This window comes from Muntiacus reevesi, chromosome 2, assembly GCF_963930625.1.
Source record: "Muntiacus reevesi chromosome 2, mMunRee1.1, whole genome shotgun sequence".
Lineage (NCBI taxonomy): Eukaryota > Metazoa > Chordata > Mammalia > Artiodactyla > Cervidae > Muntiacus > Muntiacus reevesi.
In genome coordinates, this window is record NC_089250.1 from 200,130,935 (window position 1) to 200,150,264 (window position 19,330).

The window sequence follows — 19,330 nt, forward strand, 5'->3', positions numbered from 1 at the left end:
GGTTTAGGGAGAGCTCAAGTTCATTCATTGCCTTAGGGGTAACAGTGGTGGTTCAGAGCCAGACCGCTGGATCCAGACTGCCGTCCGTCATTCAGCTCCTAGTTTTGCCGATTACGCCTGTGTGCAAATTACTTAGCATCTCTGTGCCTTATTTTCGTCATTTGCAAAATGAGGATAATAATGGAAGCTAATATAGTTCTTACCAGGATTAAACAAATTGATATTTATAAAACAATTAAAGACTGTCTGGCTCATTGTCAGTGTTATATAAATGTTTGTTAGAATAATTACAAAATAAACACTTAGATACATTACTTACCCCCTGTGGATCATGTCAAGGATAAAGGAAACAGTATGCTGAAAACCCTGGTGAGCTGTGTGCATATGAGAGGTGTTATGGTGATTCATCATTATGTGCCTGGACACTTTCCATTTTGCTTTTAGAATCAACCCCGGCCAAAAAAGGAGCTCTAACTGTTGAGAAGCTGACACCGTGGGGGCAATTTTTGAATCTCTCTTTGTCCCTCTCTATTTGATCTTCTAAAACCTTTCACTAATGCATCTTCGGAATAGGACCCCCCCCAAAAAAATACTGAGTGAATGTACTGTTGCTGTTTTGCTTCCAATAGTGGGAGTGAGTGATGTTTTCCAAAGGGATGGGTGGACAGGCAGAGCCTAGCAGGAAAGCCTTCTTGCTAAATCGAGAACTTTTGAACACAAATAGGCACAAGTTTGCTTGCTGTTTAAATAGAATATTAGCAATTATTATTTATCCAGTCAGAGCCTCCTGGGTTTGATGCCGCCTCAAATTAGCAGTCTGCATTCTCTGCTGCCCCTTGTTGTCTCCCTTTCCATAACCCTGCATAGAAACCACTTCCCCAGAGGTCACCCCAAGTAAAAATATCAGCATGTGTTTATTAGCACCATCTCCCAGGTGCTGGGCTAAGTATGGATTTATCCTCATTTAATCTTCACAGCAGTTCTGGGTGATATTCCCCCCATTTTACAGATGAGGACACTGAGGTGCAGAGAAACTGGCAACATGCCGTGGCAGACACTGCCGGGGGTTGCTCATGTCCCTCCCCCATCCATATCATTGCATTCTTGCCTGACTCCCGCCTGGCAGTGCCTGCATCTGTTTGTCTGAGGGCTTGCTCTGGACATTGGCTCATTCTGTCTACTTGCATGTTAGGCTGGACAGGCAAAGTGTGACGCCTCCCCCAGGAGCAGTTCCCAACAGTAACTGATGAGCCTGAGGGAGAAATACTTCTGAGGCTTGTGATTCCTAGAGTTCCCCAGCAGGACGAGGATCTAGTTGCCCAAAGTGGTAATGAGCTTGAAAATGCATCCTTTTTAGGCGACCTTCCCTCCCCGGCTCACTTCCCCGCTCCGTACTGGTACTCCTGGGAATCACTTCTCAGAGGAACTGCTTGTCCTTCAGGCAGCATCTTAGGATCTGCTTCTGGGGTGTCCCAAAACGTGGCCAAGGATCCTAACTTCAATAGCCTTTTATGTCTTCATCTTCCCTGTGGCATTTGACATGACTGATGTCTGTCCCTTCTTAAAATTCTTCCCCTTTGCAGTTTCTGTGATGCCTGGTATGATTCTCTTTCTTCCTCTGCTGTCTCCTTTTCTTTCTCATTCACTGATTTTTCTTCCTGTTCTTTTTTTTTTTTTGATTACTCACTTTTAGGCACTTCCAGTGTCTCCGTGGGCTTCCAGGTGGTGCTAGTGGTAAAGAACCCACTTGTCAATGCAGGGGAACATAAGAGACCCGGGTTCGATCCCTGGTTTGGAAATATCCCTGGAGGAGGGCATGGCAACCCCTCCAATATTCTTGCCTGGAGAATCCCATGGACAGAGGAGCCTGGTGGGCTAATGGGTCGCGAAGAGTCAGACAGGACTGAAGCGACTCAGCAGCAGGAACAGTGCTGAGGACATAATATACTCTCAACAAGTGGCAGCTCTTATTAGCCTGGGGCAGAAACTGAAACTTCGCAGGCTCATGGAGAGTTGAAATTTGCATTTTGAAAATTCAGGGCAGAGAGGGAGAGGCTGGGATGCCTGCTTTGCGGCACATCAGTGAGTAGCAGCCGTCTCGTTACTCTCCTTGACAGGGGCCGGGGGAGTCTCATTTAGGGGGTGGAGGCCCCTGCCCTTCTGATGGGAGGTGGTCTTCTCTGATGTCGCTGGGGTGTCCAGGTTGGTGGAGTGTCGCCAGCACTTGTTGGCCTGTTTGATCTAAGGAGGGTGGCCTTGCCCCTCCTGGGGAAGAGGCTTATTAAGGTTGGTGAGGGGTATGTTTCCGAGGACTTCCAAGGGTTCCCTGGGGCGGCCGCGTGAGGCGGTCCCCTTGACTCATTTTGTCTCAATTAGTTGTTGTTGATCTCTACACAATGTTTCTCCCTCTGGCCAGCCACGGGAATGGGTCATCCTTGGACTTGACTCTCTGTTTGAGAACTTCCCGCATCACTGTTGTCATTATAGTAAACCCTCTCCAGGGTTTATTGAGGGTGTGCTTGTGACAGCATGCTGACATTTCGAGGACTTTAGGGCTGCCGGGAGGATTAAATGCCTTAGAAGGCATGTCTCTCTGTGCTGTGGATTATGGTAGCCACAAGCCACATGCGGTTACTTAAATCTTAATGAAAGTTAAATAAAATGAAAAAATTTAGTTTCTCAGTCACAATTGTTGTTATTCAGTCACTAAGTCGTGTCTGACTCTTTAAGACCCCGTGGACTGCAGCACGCCAGGCTTCCCTGTCCTTCACTATCTCCCGGACTTTACCCAAACCCATGTCCATTGAGTCAGTGATGCCATCCAACCATCTCATCCTCTGTCGTCCCCTTCTCCTCCTGCCCTCAGTCTTTCCCAGCATCAGGGTCTTTTCCATGAGTCGGCTCTTTGCATCAGGTGGCCAAAGTATGGGAGCTTGAGCTTGAGCTTGAGCATCAGTCCTTCGAATGAATATTCAGGGTTGATTTTCCTTTAGGATTGACTGGTTTGACCTCCTTGTAGTCCAAGTTACTCTCAAGAGTCTTCTCCAGCATCACAGTTTGAAAACATCAATTCCTCAGTGCTCAGCCCTCTTGATGGTCCAACTCTCACATCCATAAGTGACTACTGGAAAAACCATAGCTTTGACTAGATGGACCTTTGTCAGCAAAGTGATGTCTTTGCTGACACAATATTGTCAGTCACAATATCCACCTTCCAAGTGGACAGTGCATATAGAGAACATTTCTCTCATTGCAGGAAGTCCTCCTGGGCAGGACTGGTCTAGAGCAGGAGTCGGTAGACTTTGGCTCATGGATCTACTGGCTCAATTTGTAAACAGAATTTTCGGGGCACATAGCCGTGTCTGTTAGTTCACATGTTGTCTGTGGCTCCTTGTTTGGGCTACAAGGAAGATTTGAGTAGTAGCGGCTGAGACCGAGGAGCCTGTGGAGACTAAAAGATTTACTCTCTTAGCCTTGAAGAAAAGGTTTCCTGACCTCTGGCCTTGTGCTTGATAAGGAAATGTGTGCTATTTTTTTACTTATATAAAAATAACTTTAGTTCCCTAGATAATCTTTCAAAGTCACTATTCTCTCCATCTCAGAGATGGGGAAACGGGACTGTAGTTCTATACAGCACCTTCCAGGAGGACAAAGATTTTATCCGTCTCACTTGTCATTTACCCTTATATCTGGGGCAGTGCCTAGCACACAGTAGACATTTAGTGCATGTTTGATGAACAATGAATGGATAAGTAAATGTGTAAATGAACTTTATGTGCGTGCTAAGTTGCTTCAGTCATGTCCGACTCTTTGCGACCCCATGGACTGTAGCCTGCCAGGCTCCTCTGTCCATGGGATTCTCCAGGCAAGAATACTGGAGTGGGTTGCCATGACCTCCTCTAGGGGTTCTTCCTGACCCAGAGATCGAATCCACATCTCTTAGGTCTCCTGCATTGGCAGGCAAGTTCTTTACCACTGGGCCCTATAATGTCTTTACGAACAGATACAAAAATCTGATCAGCTCCATTGTACAGAGGAGAAAACAGAGGCCCTTCAAGAGGGGAGTTGCCTTGTCAGAATGACGTGCTGCTGAATGTGTAAGCTGGGGTTTTAGCTGAGTTGTCTATGTGTTTCCTGAACCTTCCCCGCCACCACTCCGCCCCCCCCTGGAAGCCGCACAGATGCAGAACGGGGCCGCGCCACCCCCTGCTGCAGCCAGATGGTTGTTTAGTTGTGCGTGTCTTCATCTCCAGCTGCTAGCCTCAGCTGCTCTGTGGTGCTCTTGGACCGGATGCTTCCTCGCTCCTGCTGAGGCCCTTGGGTCCAAGTAGGTCGGCCAAGTTGCAGTGATCTCCCTCTTGGCCACTGCAGCTCCTGCGGTTTGAGGAAAGACCATCTGTGATTTGATGTTTTTCTTAGAGCGAAACTCAGAGGACCATGGGGCTATCTTCAGCTGAGATGCCAGAGACCACGTGAAACTGTGTGCCTTAAACATCTTCTCAGATGGCTCCTGGTAGAACATCTGCTCACAGTGGCTTCCCCATTGAATTGAGTCAAAGATGCATTAAATGAATCCAGAGCATCACTGCTTCCAGCCATGAAGTCCCAGAATTCCATCTCTGCTGGGCAGTGGCTTCATTAGGGCTCTGAGGACTAAGGCAAGGGGTCTCTGTGGTCTGGATGTTCCCTTCTCAACATCTCTGTGGCCTGGATGTTCCCTTTTCATTGCAGGGTTGTTGATCATGTGCTCTGGGGCTCGCCTGCCTGGGTTTGAATCCTGCCCTCCTTGCCTGATCTTGTGTGATCTCGGTTAAGTTGCTTTCTCTTCCTGAGTTCACCTTCTTTTCCTGCACAGCAGGTATAATAGTAGGACCTACCACATGGCTGTTGTGAGGATTAAGGGAGCCAATATGTGCTTGGCATCTAGTGTTGTCACTGTTCAGTCGCCAAAGTGTGTCCGACTCTTCCCAACCCCATGGACAGCAGCACGCCAGGCTTCCCTGTCCCTCACCATCTCCCAGAGTTTGCCCAAGTTCGTGTCCATTGAATCGGTGATGCCATCCAACAATCTCATCCTCTGTCACCCGCTTCTCCTCCCGCCTTCAATCTTTCACAGCATCAAGGTCTTTTCCAGTGAGTTGACTCTTCACATCAGGTGGCCAAAGGGTTGGAGCTTCAGCTTCAGCATCAGTCTTTCCAATCAATGTTCAGGGTTGATTTCCTTTAGAATTGACTGGTTTGATCTCCTTGCTGTCCGAGGGACTCTCAGAAGTCTCCTCCGGTACCACAGTTTGAAAACATCAATTCTTTGGCACTCAGCCTGCTTTATTGGCACCTCATACCCACTCTGTAAGGGATGATGATAATCCTGTCCCCTAAACTTTTCCTTCCGATGAGCAAGGACTGTGTCTTGCCTGGCTTTAAATCCCATGCTGTGAGTTGGGGCAATCTCATACTCAATCATCTGCAGGGGTCTGGAAGGAAAGTTAACTGAGCGAGTTGAGCTGGGTGGGGATTGCTGTGAAGTGGAGAGTCCAGGGTGGTCTGGGAGGGGGAGCAATTATTCTTGTTTTCAACACTTGTCTACTGAGTATCTTCCATGTGCCAAGCACTGTTCTAGGTGTGGAGACAGAGAATAAACCAGACAGAACTCTCTGCCCTCTTGTAGTTTACGTGTTAGCGGACTCGGGTTCAATGGCTTTGTCACCACACAAGAATGTGGGCCCACCATTACCATTACTTCTGCTTTTTGGAAAGAAAAGCCAGAAATCTGGATTTTTTAAAAACCATGAGGGAGTTTGAGGTTAGCAGATGCAAACTAGTATTTACAGCGTGTTCTACTGTAGAGCACAATGGACTGTTGTCACTCCTATGATAAACTGTAATGGAAAAAAATATGAAAGAGAATATACATAACTGACTCACTTGGCCATACAGCGGAAATGAACACAACATTGTTAATCAGTTATACTTCAAAAAATTAAAAACCACCACCAACTATAACCATCAATGGTTTTAAGCACTGGCTGTGGTTATATATTATTTTGTGAAGCCCTGTGCTATGCTTCATCATTCAGTTATATCTGATTCTTTGTAACCCCATGAACGATAGCCCACTGTAGCCTGCCAGTCTCCTCTGTTCATGGGGCATCCCCAGGCAAGGATACTGGAGTGGGTTGCCATGCCCTCCTCCGGGGGAATCTTCCCAACCCAGGGATTGAACCCAGGTCTCCCGCATGGCAGGCGGATTCTTTACCGTCTGAGCCACCAGTGTGGGCTAAACTGGGATCCCCAGATGGCTCTGGGAGGAGGGAAGTCTCTACTTGGCACACCAGCAGCCGGGCTGAGGTCAAGGTCATCGGGGCAGAGGGCGTCTCCTCCCCATCCTGCAGGGAGGTTCCCGTGGCGTTTCTGCCCACGGCACAGATGATGCTGCAGACTGCAGGCAGCGAGTGTGACTATTCTTTCTCTCATCCTTCCTGTTCCCAGCCCCCATACAGCCTATATCAAGAGGACAGAAGCAGCGTCCGTAGTTACCGGTGGGGGGAAGAGGGCGGTGACCGTGGCAACGTGGAGAAAATGCACTGGGTCCAGGAAGCAACCTTTGAAGCCAGAGAATTAATTATGTTTGTTCCCTGAGTCTTTGTTAAAGTGGAGAACTGATCTAAAAGCCTGTGCGGGAAGGATGGGGAATAGGATTGAGGAGGAAAGAACTTGAAGATGGTACCAGGAGCAGTTCCTAACAGCAGGAGGGTTTGGAGAGAGTGGTGAGATTCCTGGGAAAATGTGAGACATGCTTATGGAGGTGCTTTGTGTTCGGGGAGCACGGCGCTGCGAGGCTCGCTTTTATAGGTGGTTACCCCTAAGTGGGGCATGGACTGTCTGGTTTGCCTCTGTCCCCCACCTCCTGCCGTTGTGCTTCACCCACTTGCTTGACTCATTTAGCTTCTGTCCTTACCTTCGTAGGTCTTAGAGCTGGTGGCCCCTGCTCTGTGGAGGCCATATGACAGAGTGCTTGAGATGGTAGACTCTAGGCTTAGAATGAGCCTGATCTGCCTTTTACTATCTGTGTGACTCTGGACAATTTCTTCTGCCTCTATGATGGTACCTGTCAGGATCCCAGCAGGAAACTGAGATCCCCCAGAGGCCTTCAATGAAGGGGTTCTTTAACACCTTAGGGGGGAAGACTCTGGAGAAGACTCTTGAGAATCCCTTGGACTGCAAGAAGATCAAACCAGTCAGTCCTAAGGGTAATCAACCTTGTATGTTCATTGGAAGGACTGGTGCTGAAGCCCCAATACTTTGGCCACCTGATGCGCATAGCTGACTGGTTGGGAAAGACCCTGATGCTGGGAAAGATTGAGGATAAAAGGAGAAGGGGGTGACAGAGGATGAGATGGTTAGATAGCATCACTGACTCAGTGGGCATGAATTTGAGCAAACTCTGGGAGATGGTGGAAGACTGAGGAAGCTGACGTGCTGCAGTCCATGGGGTCTCAAAGAGTCAGACACGACTTAGCAACTGAACACCAACAACGGGGAGGAAGAAACACATGGAGATAACTTGTGGGGACCCTGGAGCCTGAGGCAGAAGGGATTGTTGGCACAGTGGGGGTCCTGAAGGGACATAACTGCTTCCCAGTGGTACCATCAATTCAAGGAGGAAGTGGGGGAAGTACCTAGCCTCTCTCCTCCTCTCCAGTCACCTGTTGTTTCCACCTGTCTGAGGCCAGCTGGAAACCAGGAGGCAAGGGGCCTGGATGATTCATTCTGTAGGGGTCAGCCTCCCAGGGCTCGGGTCGCGGCAGAGGCAGGTGGAGGTTGGATCTGGGAGAGAAGCAAGGAAAACGGGCTCACTGATCCTCAGTTTCCTAACTTTGAAAGTGGAGGATAATATGACTGCCTACCTCGGAGTGTTCTTGGGGTGAAAATACTCCCTCAGGGTGCCTGCCCAGTAAATGCTGAGAATCTCTGTGGGTCGCAAGGCCTTCCTAGGGACTGAGGGCCCAGAGAGAAGTGTTCTGTGTGTTGTCTTGTCCTACAGTTTTAGGATGAAGAAATCTTCCCCTCCATCCCCTGTAATGAGAGCCTGGGATGATGGCTTCTTTGGGGGAGCATGTGAGGTGGAAGATAGCAGTTAAGAATTAAGACTCTGGAGCCAGATAGTCTAGGTTCTAGCCCGACTGTCACTTGCTGTCAGATTTCTTAGCTTCTCAAGGCCCATTTTTTTTCATCTGTGAAGTGGGGCTGTTGGTAATTCCTGAATCAGAGTTGTGAGGATTAAATGTAAAGAGTTTAAAGCAGTGCCTGGAACATAATGGACAACAATAGATAGTAGCTATTGCTGCTGTTGCTATCTTCCCCGCCTCCTCCCCCCTCTACTTTTCTGTCATCGCCGCGATCACCATCATCACCACCATCACCATCACTGTGGGCTGAGTACGTGCGTGCTAAGTTACTTCAATCCTGTTTGACTGTTTGCGACCCTATAGACTGTAGTTTGGCAGGCTCCTCTGTCCATGGGAAGATATCTAGGCAAAAATACTGGAGTTGCTATGCCCTCCTCCAGGGGATCTTCTTGACCCAGAGATCGAACCTGAGTCTCTTAGGTCTCCTGCATTGGCAGATGGGTTCATTACCACCAGTGCCTCCTGGGAACCCCTACCTACTGTGCGTTAAGCAAAACTGACCTGTTATCATTAGAGAATTTCCCACTGCATGGAGTCCATCCACCAACTCTCCTGGGAGCTTCATTGATCATACCATTAATCCTCTCGTCCTCCCACAGATATGATATTTCAGGGAGTGATTGATGGGTGTGTGTGTGTGTACGTGGGGGAGGGTGGGCTTGTGCCTGACTCTGGGGACACGGTGCTTTGTTATGCAGAAAAGCTTGCCTGTCATCCCACTACGAGCCCCTTCCTTGAAAAGTTCCAGGCTATTTTTGAAGCCTTCATGCCTCACATGTTCCTTTCTCCATCATGTCAATGCCAGTACGGAAACATCGGAACCTTTTGGCAGAATGTAAAGCAAAAGAGATTTCAAAGTGCATGGAGGATGAGTGTTGCTCAGCTGACAGGGTATTAAGACATGACAAGAATGCTGAGTTTCCAGACTGCAGCAGCTTGCGCGTTTGTATTTAGCCCTCGTTGGATTTCTTGGGAAATCAGCGGAGGTGCCAAAGGCTAACGTCATCTCTAAGAAGGCACCAAAGGGTAGAAACACCCGCTGACATTCCCCCCCCCCCATAAATACACTCCGAAAGATCAGGAAACGATGCCAGAATGAGTGGGTGGTTGCCCTGGGCAACTCCAGGCTCTGGGCCACAGGGCGCTGCAGGTGAAGCAGCTGGTGATGGAGGGAAGCCCGTGAGCACCGGCTACCCCCAAAGCTTTGCTGCTGATGCAAAGCCCAAAACCACACTGGAGTCTCCTGGTGTGCAGCGAATACGTGCATCTAAGCGTGAAGGCGCCAAACCCTCACTGTTTACACACTGTGTTAGAAATGTCATGTTTTATTTACCCTCCCTGTTCTTTCCTGAAGGGTAGGGAATGACTTTGGGAACAGGTAGACCTGGGTTTCAGTCCCTTCTTTGCCTCTTGCATGCATGCTAAGTTGTTTTGGTCGTGTCCGACTCTTTGCGACCCTACAAACTGTAGCCCACCAGTCTCCTCTGTCCATGGGATTCTCCAGGCAAGAATACTGGAGTGAGTTGCTATGCCCTCCTCCAGGGGATCTTCCTGACCCAGGGATTGAACCCATGTCTCCTGCATTGGCAGGTGGGTTCTTTACCTTTAGCGCCGCCTGGGAAGCTCTCTGTGCCTCTTACTAGCTCTTTAGTCTTTGGCAAGTGGCTTTAAGATTCTCGTGCTCTGTGACATCCTAGAGGGATGGGTTGGGGGGTGGGAGGGAGCTTCAAGAGGAAGGGTATATACATATAGTCATGACTGATTCGCTTTGTTGTATGGCAGACACCAACATAGCATTATAAAGCAATTATCCTCCAATTAAAATAAAATAAATTAATAAAAAGATTCCAGGAGTCTTTCGGAACCACTGTTTCTTCATTTGAAAAGAATCGTTACGGCCCTTATGGGGTTAGAGATCATGGTGTCCCAGGGTCCCTGGGACTCAAGACAGTTTGGTGGAACTGCCCTGCTATGTTCAGTGCTCAGACAGTCCTAGGGGGATCAGCAGACCTCCTTCCACAAATGGGGAGACTCAGGCGGTGAGGATCTTGTCCATGCCACTCACCCCAGGGTGAGCAGTGGTGCCCGAGTCTTTGGGCTCTCCTCGGAGGGACGCAGTATGGAGTAGTGGTTAGGGCTTACCTACCCTCTGGAGTTCCTTGGGCAGGTTTTCCAAGCCTAGTAAGTCTCCCTTTTTCTGTCTGTGAAGTGGGGATAAATCATAGGCCTGCTTTCTATGGCTGTCATGAGGGTTACATGAGATAACCATATAAGCACTCAGCCCGTGCTTGGGAGATGGTAAGCGCTCAGTACAGTACTGTTGTTGTTACTGTTAGCAGAATTGTTGGTGGTAGCAATAGTAGTCATGGTGGTTGTTGCAGTTGTAGTAATAACAGCAGTAATGATAGCGTGGTTCCGTTGGTTTGTGAGTGTTGGCCTCTGGCAGCGTTGCAAATCTTTGTTCTTCTTCTCCCTTCTTCTGAGCACAGACAGTGTCTAATTACTCTCCAAGTGATCCTTTTTCTAGGGCCGCTGTTGTCCACCCTTCTCTCCCCCGCCCTGTGCCTGGGGAGGTAGACGTCTGTGGGCCGCATCTCCTGGGCTCTCCTGCTGACAGCCTTTGTCCCGAGTTGGGCCAATGGGAGGTGGAAGCCAGAGGCTAAAGGGCTGGATGCGGGAGGTTTGGGGTTCTTTCCACGCTCATCTCCCTCCCTCCATCTCTGCCCTCCTCCTGCAGTGACAGCTCTTGGCCGGTGGTCCTTCTTCCTTGATTCAGCTCTCACTGGACTCTTGTTACCCTGTTTCTTTAGATTATACCTGAAGCCCTAGGTTGTGGTAACAATTTTCCACAGTTTCTAGTGTTTTAATTGAATATCTAGAGTGAATTCTATTTCCCACAGAGACCCCAAGAGACCTATAAACCTATTAAAAAATAATGTATTGAATTGTTTTCATTCTAAAAATTAAAGTGGTACAATCATTTTGGAAAAAGTGGCGGTTTCTTATACAGTTAAACATCAAGTTACTATATGACACAGCAGTTCCATTCTTAGGTATTTACCAAGATAGGTTAAATTATATGCCCACACAAAGACATGCAAATGAATATTTATAGCAGTTTTATTCATAATAGCCAGAAGCTGGAGGAAAAAAATCCCCAAACAGCAATCAACAGATGAACAAATAAACAAACTGGGGAATAGCTGTGTAAGAGAATATTACTCAGGAATAAAAATGAACTAACTACTGATATTGACAACTGCATTATTAATCATTAATAATCAAAACATTATTCAGAGTGAAAGAAGGCAGGCACAAAATAGTTTATACTGTGTGGTCCCATTAATCTGTGCTAACAGAGAGCAGATAGATGGCTGTGAAGGGCAACGTCTGGGGTGAGGGGTTTAATTGTAAACAGGAACTTTTGGGATGATTCAGATGTTCTGTCTCTTGACTGTGGGTTTACATGAGTGTAATACATCTGCTAGGCATCTCTGGTGGCTCAGACAGTAAACAGTTCCCCTGCCAGTGCAGGAGACCCCAGTTTGATCCCTGGGTCAGAAAGATCCCCTGGAGAGGGAAATGACAACCCACTCCAGTATCCTTGCCTGGGAAATCCATGGACAGAGGAGCCTGGTGGGCTACAGTCATGGGGTCGCAAAAGAGTCAGACATGAATTAGCAACTAAACAACAACACATATATTCATGGACCTGTTTCTGAATTCTCTCTTCTGTTCAATTGGTCTGTTTGTCTATCCTTGCACCATACCAGGCTGTCTCATCATTGCAGAGTTATAATAGTACTTGATATATGGTGCTCTAAGTCTTTAAGCTTTCTTCTTCCTCAGGCATCCTTGGTTCTCTGCATTTCTATATAAATATTAGACTCAGCATATTTATTTTCACACACACATGTGCATATGTGTGTGTGAAATGCAAGTGTGTGTGAAATGCAAATATGTGTGCAAATGTGTGTGAAATGCAACTGTGTGTGCAAAATGCACTAAGATTCTGACTGAGATTGCATGGTATATATAGGTCAGTTTGAGAACAAGTGACATCTTTACAATACTGAGCCTTTGATCCATGAACATGGTATATATGGATTAATTTCTCCCAATATTTTATAGTTTCTGTGCAGATTTATTTCAGACAGTTCTTTAGATGTATCCCTAGGTATAATGATACTATTGTGTAACTTATTTTTTAAATGTTTGTTGCCGGTATATAGGGCTTCCCTGGTGGTTAACTGGTAAAGAATCCACCTGCCAATTCTGGAGACCTGGGTTTGATCCCTGGGTGAGGAAGATCTGCTGAAGAAGGAAATGGCAACCCACTCCAGTATTCTTGACTGGGAAATCCCATGGACAGAGCAGCCTGGTGGGCTACAGTCCATGGAGTTGCAAAGAGTCGGATACTATTTAGTGACCCAACAACACATGATAAGGCAGGGAAAATTTGGGGGCCGTAATTTCTTGCTTCATGGTATTGGACTTAAATGAGTGGAAATGTATTTCTGTGTGATAATTTAAGCTTCAATATAAGTTTGCTTAATTCTTTGTCTAGTGAAAAAGCCCCTAACCTCATGAAGTTGATTAAATTCTGCATTTGCTTTATCATTTAAACATATTAGGGAAATAAAGTATTATAAAAAGAAGATCAAGACCTCAAAGTCCTTACAACCAGAGATCACTCCCACCATCAACATTTCAGATGTCATTTGTTTTCTTCCAGTTTTTTTCTGTACTTAGATTTTCCACCCTCAGTGGTCTTATTCAAATAAAAAGAAAAGCAAGTGGAAAGTCTCCATCCTGTGGCATTTTTGTTATGACTTTACTTGTCTCAGGCACCTAGGGTGATGGTGAGAAACTTGTGTCCTATATCCCAAATATACTGGAAGGAAATGAAAATGTTTGGTCTGCTGAAGGAGACAGACTGGGGAAATGGGTGGGATGGGGGCATGGTCTTTGGCTTCAAATCTTAACCAGTCAATCAGTTAAATATTATTGAGCTTTTTTCATGAGCCCACACTAGGAGTGCGGAGGTGAATAAAGCATATGGTTTCTCTGCTTGAATGGAGTTAGTCTGGGAGGGAAAGGTATTATTATTAATAGTGATAGTAACAATGATAATGGCAGCCACTAATATTTATTATGAACCTACTATGTGCCAGGTACTAAGGCTTAATTTTTCTGTTCAAGTTTTTAATATGTTGTTCCATTTAATCTACCAGTAGTCTTTGAGTAGGTACTCTTTCTAATCCTCATTTTATTATTGAAAAGAATTAAGTGGCTTAGAAAGTTTCAAACGCGATTGTACAGTAAGCATATTAAACCTAGGAGAGCAGGTCAGGAAGACTCTGAGGAAATGACATTTCACGTGCGATCTGAAGGATGACAGATGTCAGAGAAAAATGATGCCGGCTTCAGAGAACATAGACAGGGGTTGTTTTTTTCACGGAGGGAAGTAGGCTGGTTTTGAGTGATAATTTGGGGTCAGATTGGACAGAATTGGTGACTGGAAGTGAGTAGTGATGCTGAGGGGAGTCAAGGGTGGCTTCCAGGGTCAGTGAGAGGAAACATTAGAAGTAAGGCAGAAGTTTAAGTGGCATTTAAATTCTAACCAAAGCTCTTGATTATTTTCCCGCTGTGTCAAAAATATAAACACCACATTCAGATAGTATCAACGTAATTTTTTTTGTTTCTGTGAACACTGATGAACTTCTGAACATTTGAAAAACCTTGATTTTATAGCCTTTAGCTAATTCTTTTTAAAATCTTTATTGTTTATTTGTTTGGGTGCGCTGGGTCTTTGTTGCACCATGCGAATTCTTAAGCATGTGGGATCTAGTTCCCCTACCAAAGCTTGAACCAGGGCTTCCTGTACTGGGATGTGGAATCTTAGCCACTGGACCACTGGGGAAATCCTGTTTAGTTAATTCTCTAAGATTGGGTTCAGAGATGAAGTGCTATAAGTGTCTAATGTAAAGAACTGCAAGCGTACCCCTGAAATAGAGCAGTAACAACCCTGTTTCCTCAACACACTTGTTTCTAGTGTGGAACTGATACAAGGTGGACGCAAATGGAGACTAAAGTAGTTGAAAAACCAAGCATTTTCCTAAAATTCCCTCTTTACTTCCCCCAGGTCTTTGATGAGATAGTATACAGTTAGTTGAATGTTCAGCTTCCCAGGTGACACAGTGGTAAAGAATCTGCCTGTCAATGCAGGAGACTCAAGAGATGCAGTTTTTCCCCTGGGTTGTAAAGATCTCCTGGAGAAGGAAATGACAACCTACTCCAGTATTCTTGCCTGCAGAATCCCATGGACAGAGGAGCCTGGTGGCCTACAGTCCTTGGGGTCCCGAAGAGTCGGACAGGACTGAACATGCACACATTTGAATATTCAGATCCCTTTTGTAGAGTCGGGAAAAGCATAAATAAAAAGTAGGGATGTAGACAAGGGACTTAGTTTTTTGGATATATATAGCTTCACTGTTACCTATGCTAAAGTTGTAAAGAAAAATATATCAGTATGCTTGGGAGAAATTCGTCTCTATGGATATCTTACTTTATATGAATTCAAACTTGTCTAGTAACAGGGTGAAGGAGAAGGAATGTAACTGCTATTAATTTTAAAAACTGGCTACTACATATTTTTCTAAGACTTTAGGATGTAGTTGTCATTTCCTCTAAAGTATATATTCCATCATGTTTAATAAATTGTTTTATAAAAAAAACAAACAACAGGGAATGAGGCAGAAGAACAAGGATTTGGTTTGGAGCATTTTCAGTTTGAGATCCAAATGGTGGTACTTAGCAAGGAGGGGAGGGCTCTGGACTGAGAGGTTCAATTGGGAGCCATTAGCAAGAACAAATTTATGAAGTTTGTAGACTGACAAGGTGGCCTGCAGGGAGAGTGTTCACAGGGAATGGACCAGTACCTGGGATAGAGCTTTGAGCTTTGAGGAATTCCAGTAGCTTAATGGTGCAGGGGGGCGGCGGGGGGGGGGGGGGGTGAGGGGAGGAACAGGAGGAGGAGCCAGGGAAAGGTAGAAGCTGCTACGGAGGGCAGGATGGGGAGGTTACAGGGAAGCAGAGTTCTGTGCAGTCTAAAGGACTTTCTAGTATCAGAATTGTCCTTAGGAGGTGGAGTACTCCTTGTCCTGCAATGAAATGGGAAGCTCAGAGACATTGTAGAAAGAGGTGGGTCAGATGTCTTTGAATTGGCCAGAGTTTTTTGGTTTTTTATAAGCAACAATTGACTGTAGGTGTCTTAAAAACCAAGTGGAAAGGTATGGAGTTCTACATTCATGTCACCACCAAGCTTTAGAAAGAACAGGGTCCAGAGTGGCTCTTGGCTCTAGGTGGCAGGAACTCAGGGGCCACCTTCTTATGGCAGTACTACTAATTCTAGAATCAAATTCCCAGGAGAACGAGTGTGATTGGCTGATTTTGGGCCACATGCCACTCCTGGCCAGGGGGAGAGCTGGGCACCTTGATTGACAGCACCACCAAGACTAGACATCATGGAGCCAGGCTGGTTTCCCAAAGGAAAGTCAAGATGCCACTTACCACAAGGGAGAGTGGCTACTGTGCAGGCAAAACCCACAGATGCCCACTATAAACTCCACAGCCCCGCCTTGGATTGGATGATATTTGTGATGTTCCCATAACAGGCCCTGCCTTCTTGCAGAGCTGTTGCTACTGTTTTGCCTGCTAGAGGATTAAGTTTCTGTTTGCTTTTTAGAGTAAGTATGGGGACTGGGATTGACATGAATTTATCTCTGGGCTTCTAGCCACTAGCTCTGGAGGCTCAGTTTGGCAGATAAGACTCATGTTATTTCTTGACATGACAGTCAAGAAAAGACTTGGCCTTGTGGCTATATGGCCCCTCCTTCGTGAGCAAGGCTAGGAGCTGGTAGTAGACAGATGGTGTAAATCTCTGTTGCATCAGTGAGGTGGGTGTGGCCATCCTACAGGCACTTACTAAAAAGAAGCCCAAGTAACTGGCATCTGTGGATACAGGAGACCTGTCAAATCTTATACCTTCCGGCACTTTCTCTTACCTGAGCAAACTTCTAAGTGCAGCCATCCTTGTAGGACTGTGGTATTTAGAGGATAATGGGCTTCCGTGATGGCTCAGTGGGTAAAGGATCTGCCTGCAATGCAGGAGACACAGGCAGACATGAGTTCGACCCCCGGGTCGGGAAGATATCCTGGAGGAGGGCATGGCAACCCACTCTGGTATTCTGGAAAATCCCATGGACAGAGGTGTCTTATGGGCTACAGTTCGTGGGATTGTAAAGTATCGGACAAGAGTGAGCAACTAACACTATTTAGAGGATAAGGGGAGGGTGAAACCCTGTATCACAGCTTTCCTCAGTTCACCAACATGGACTGATCCACCTGCGTGTTCTTAATATCAACTCCCTAAATAAAAAAGAAAAGAGATATTCTACAGGAACACATGAAACACAGGAGAAAAGAGGGGCCCTCACTGCCCACCCTCCAACTTCTCATCCTTGGTTTATTAGTTGTAAGTTCTTGGTCTCAAGAACCACAAACCCAATTCAAGTTGGTTTAGACAAAGAGGGATTTGTTGACATGTACAAAAAAGTCGAGGGGTTCTCCCTTCAGGCGTGGTTGGATCCAGGTGCTCCTGTGTGGTTGTCAGATATCTCTTGGCTCTGCTTTTCTTCTTGTTGGCTTCATTCTTAGAAAAGCTTTTCCTTTGTGATAATAAAGATGGCAGTATTCATACATGTGAGCTCCGTTGCTCCAGTCGTGTCTGACTCTTTGCGATCCTGTGGACTGTAGCCTGCCAGGCTCCTCTGGCCATAGGGATTCTCCAGGCAGGAATATTGGAGTGGGTTGCCATGCCCTCCTCCAGGAGATCTTCCTGACCCGGGGATCGAACTCACATCTGCCTATGTCTCCTGCTTTGCAGGTGGATTCTTTACCCACTGAGCCACCTGGGAAGCCCAAAGATGGCAAATGCAGACTTACTCCCCACCCAACTTAGCAGTACTCCTGGAAAATAAATCCTTTTTCCTAAAAATTCTAGCAAGAGTCCTAAAGCTGATTCTCACTGGGTGACTGAGATACATGCCCATCCCTGAATCTATGCTGTGGCTGGGGTCCTGGGTCCCCCTGGCATCCAGGAGAGGGGAGGGCATCCTTAGCCAACTCATGGAAACTGGGGGTCTGATACCCCAAATAGAAGCAGAGAGGATGGATGCTGGTTGGGCATGTTCACTACACTTGGTTTCGGGACGAGCTCTTCTCCTGGTCCTCCTGGTGTGAGAGCTCTAGGGCGGGATGTGTCTGGTGAACAAGGGATGTTGATGTTTCCTCTTAGGCCATGACTTTTTTACCTTGCTGCCCCCGCCTTTGAGGCATGATCAAAGCTGGGAGGCCATGGGGTCAAGAGCAGTCTCCATGTGTTATCCAAACAAGCAGGATATTCCCAGCAGCTGTCCTGCCCAGGCGCCTTCTCCCCAGGGTTATAGCAGAAGGTGGTAGCAGTGGGGGAGGGGGAACTTTCTTCTCATAAGTTTGTTGACTTCTGAGTCCTAGCCTTTACCTCTTGTTGGCTGCACTGCTTTGTCTGGCTTAGTTAAATAAGTCTGGTAATGCTGTGAACGAAAGCATTCCTTTCCTGCAGTCGCTGACCCCTGCAAGGCTCTTGCTGTGTAGTTCCAGGCTGCTGCTAAAGAAAGGATGTTTGCTCTTGCTTCCATCTCTTACGGGAGGAAATCACCATCACTAGAACTCTGTGAATTCCCTTTAACTCTGGGTAAATGGTCGGCAGCCCGTATGATGGAGTAAGATGCAGTTGTGGAGACAGGATGAGGTCAGTGTCTACATGTTGAGATGGCATGGGCCTCCAGATGTGTTAGTTTGGGAAAAAGCATGAGGAGAGTGTGCAGATCAGCAGTGCTCTGCACCATTTGAATCACCCGTTCCCAACCTGTCTGTGTGTGCTCAGTCATTCAGTCGTGTCTGACTCTTTGCGACCCCATGGACTCCCCATGGAGCCCACCGGGCTCCTCTGTCCATGGAATTCTCCAGGCAAGAATACTGGAGTGGTTTGCCATTTCCTCTGCCAGGGGATCTTCCCGACCCAGGGACTGAACCCGCGTCTCTTGCATTGGCAGGTGGATTTGTTACCACGAGGGCTACCTGGGAAGCCCTCCCAACTTCTCCAGTCTTCCTCCCAATAAACCAGAATCTCTGGAGGTGGAACTTGAGCCCTGTTTTGTTTTGAAAACTCCAAGTGACTGAGCGTGCAGCCCGGGCTGAGAACCAAGCGTGTAGTCTTGTAATCGTATGGATGAAACTAAAGAGGCATAGATGAAACCAAAGAGGAAGTAGAGAATTATTCTGCACATTTAGGCAGGGACTTATCTGTGCTCACACACTTGCAGAGAATATCACTAGAAGATAGACAAGAAATGAAAAAGAGTAGTTCCCTCTGGTAATGGGGTAGAGCCTTGACTCTCAAACATATGCTCATCAGTAATGTTCAAATTTTAAGCCTTAAGCATGAAAAGCAGTTTAAAAAAGAAACCCTAACTGCGCACCCAAGGCCGGCCAGGCAGGCCTGTGAGATGACTCTGAGCTCACACAGCTTGACTGTGCTGGGACCAGACGTGCCCACAGACGTGCACAAACCACCCACCACCCCTGCCACAGCTGCCTTCCTCTTGACTCAGCTGTTGAGAGTGACTTCTTGAGTGAGAGAGGTGACCAAAAGCCCAGTCATTCATTTATTCATTCATTGTCAATGTGCTCATTCATATTTTTATTAAGAATCAGATACGGGGTATCTGATGTGCCAAGCACAGGAATCTGGTTTCATCCTCATGACTATACATGAAGTGAAAGTGAAAGTGTCAGTCACTTAGTCGTGTCTGACTCTTTGCGACCCCATGGACGGTAGCCTGCCAGGCTCCTCTGTCCATGGGACTCTCCAGGCAAGAATATTAGAGTGGGTTGCCATTCCCTCCTCCAGGCAATCTTCCTGATCCAGGGATCGAACCAGTAGCTGATCTTGTCCCCATTCTGTGTCTGGGGATATTTGAGCTCAGAGATAATGTGTAACCAAGGTGATAATCAAATCAGGAAGACTAGCTAAAAAA

At 46.8% G+C, this 19,330-nt stretch overlaps 1 protein-coding gene across 1 annotated transcript in view; it reads left to right on the forward strand.

Annotated features, from left to right (window-relative positions):
- The first annotated feature begins 11,559 nt into the window (after positions 1 to 11,559).
- The window catches only part of PRKCB (protein kinase C beta), a 221,911-nt gene continuing 214,140 nt past the window's right edge, over positions 11,560 to 19,330 (forward strand). Inside the window, exon 1 of the mRNA XM_065919292.1 lies at positions 11,560 to 11,584. Coding sequence (XP_065775364.1) covers positions 11,560 to 11,584 — 25 coding nt within the window. The remainder of the gene's footprint in view (positions 11,585 to 19,330) is intronic.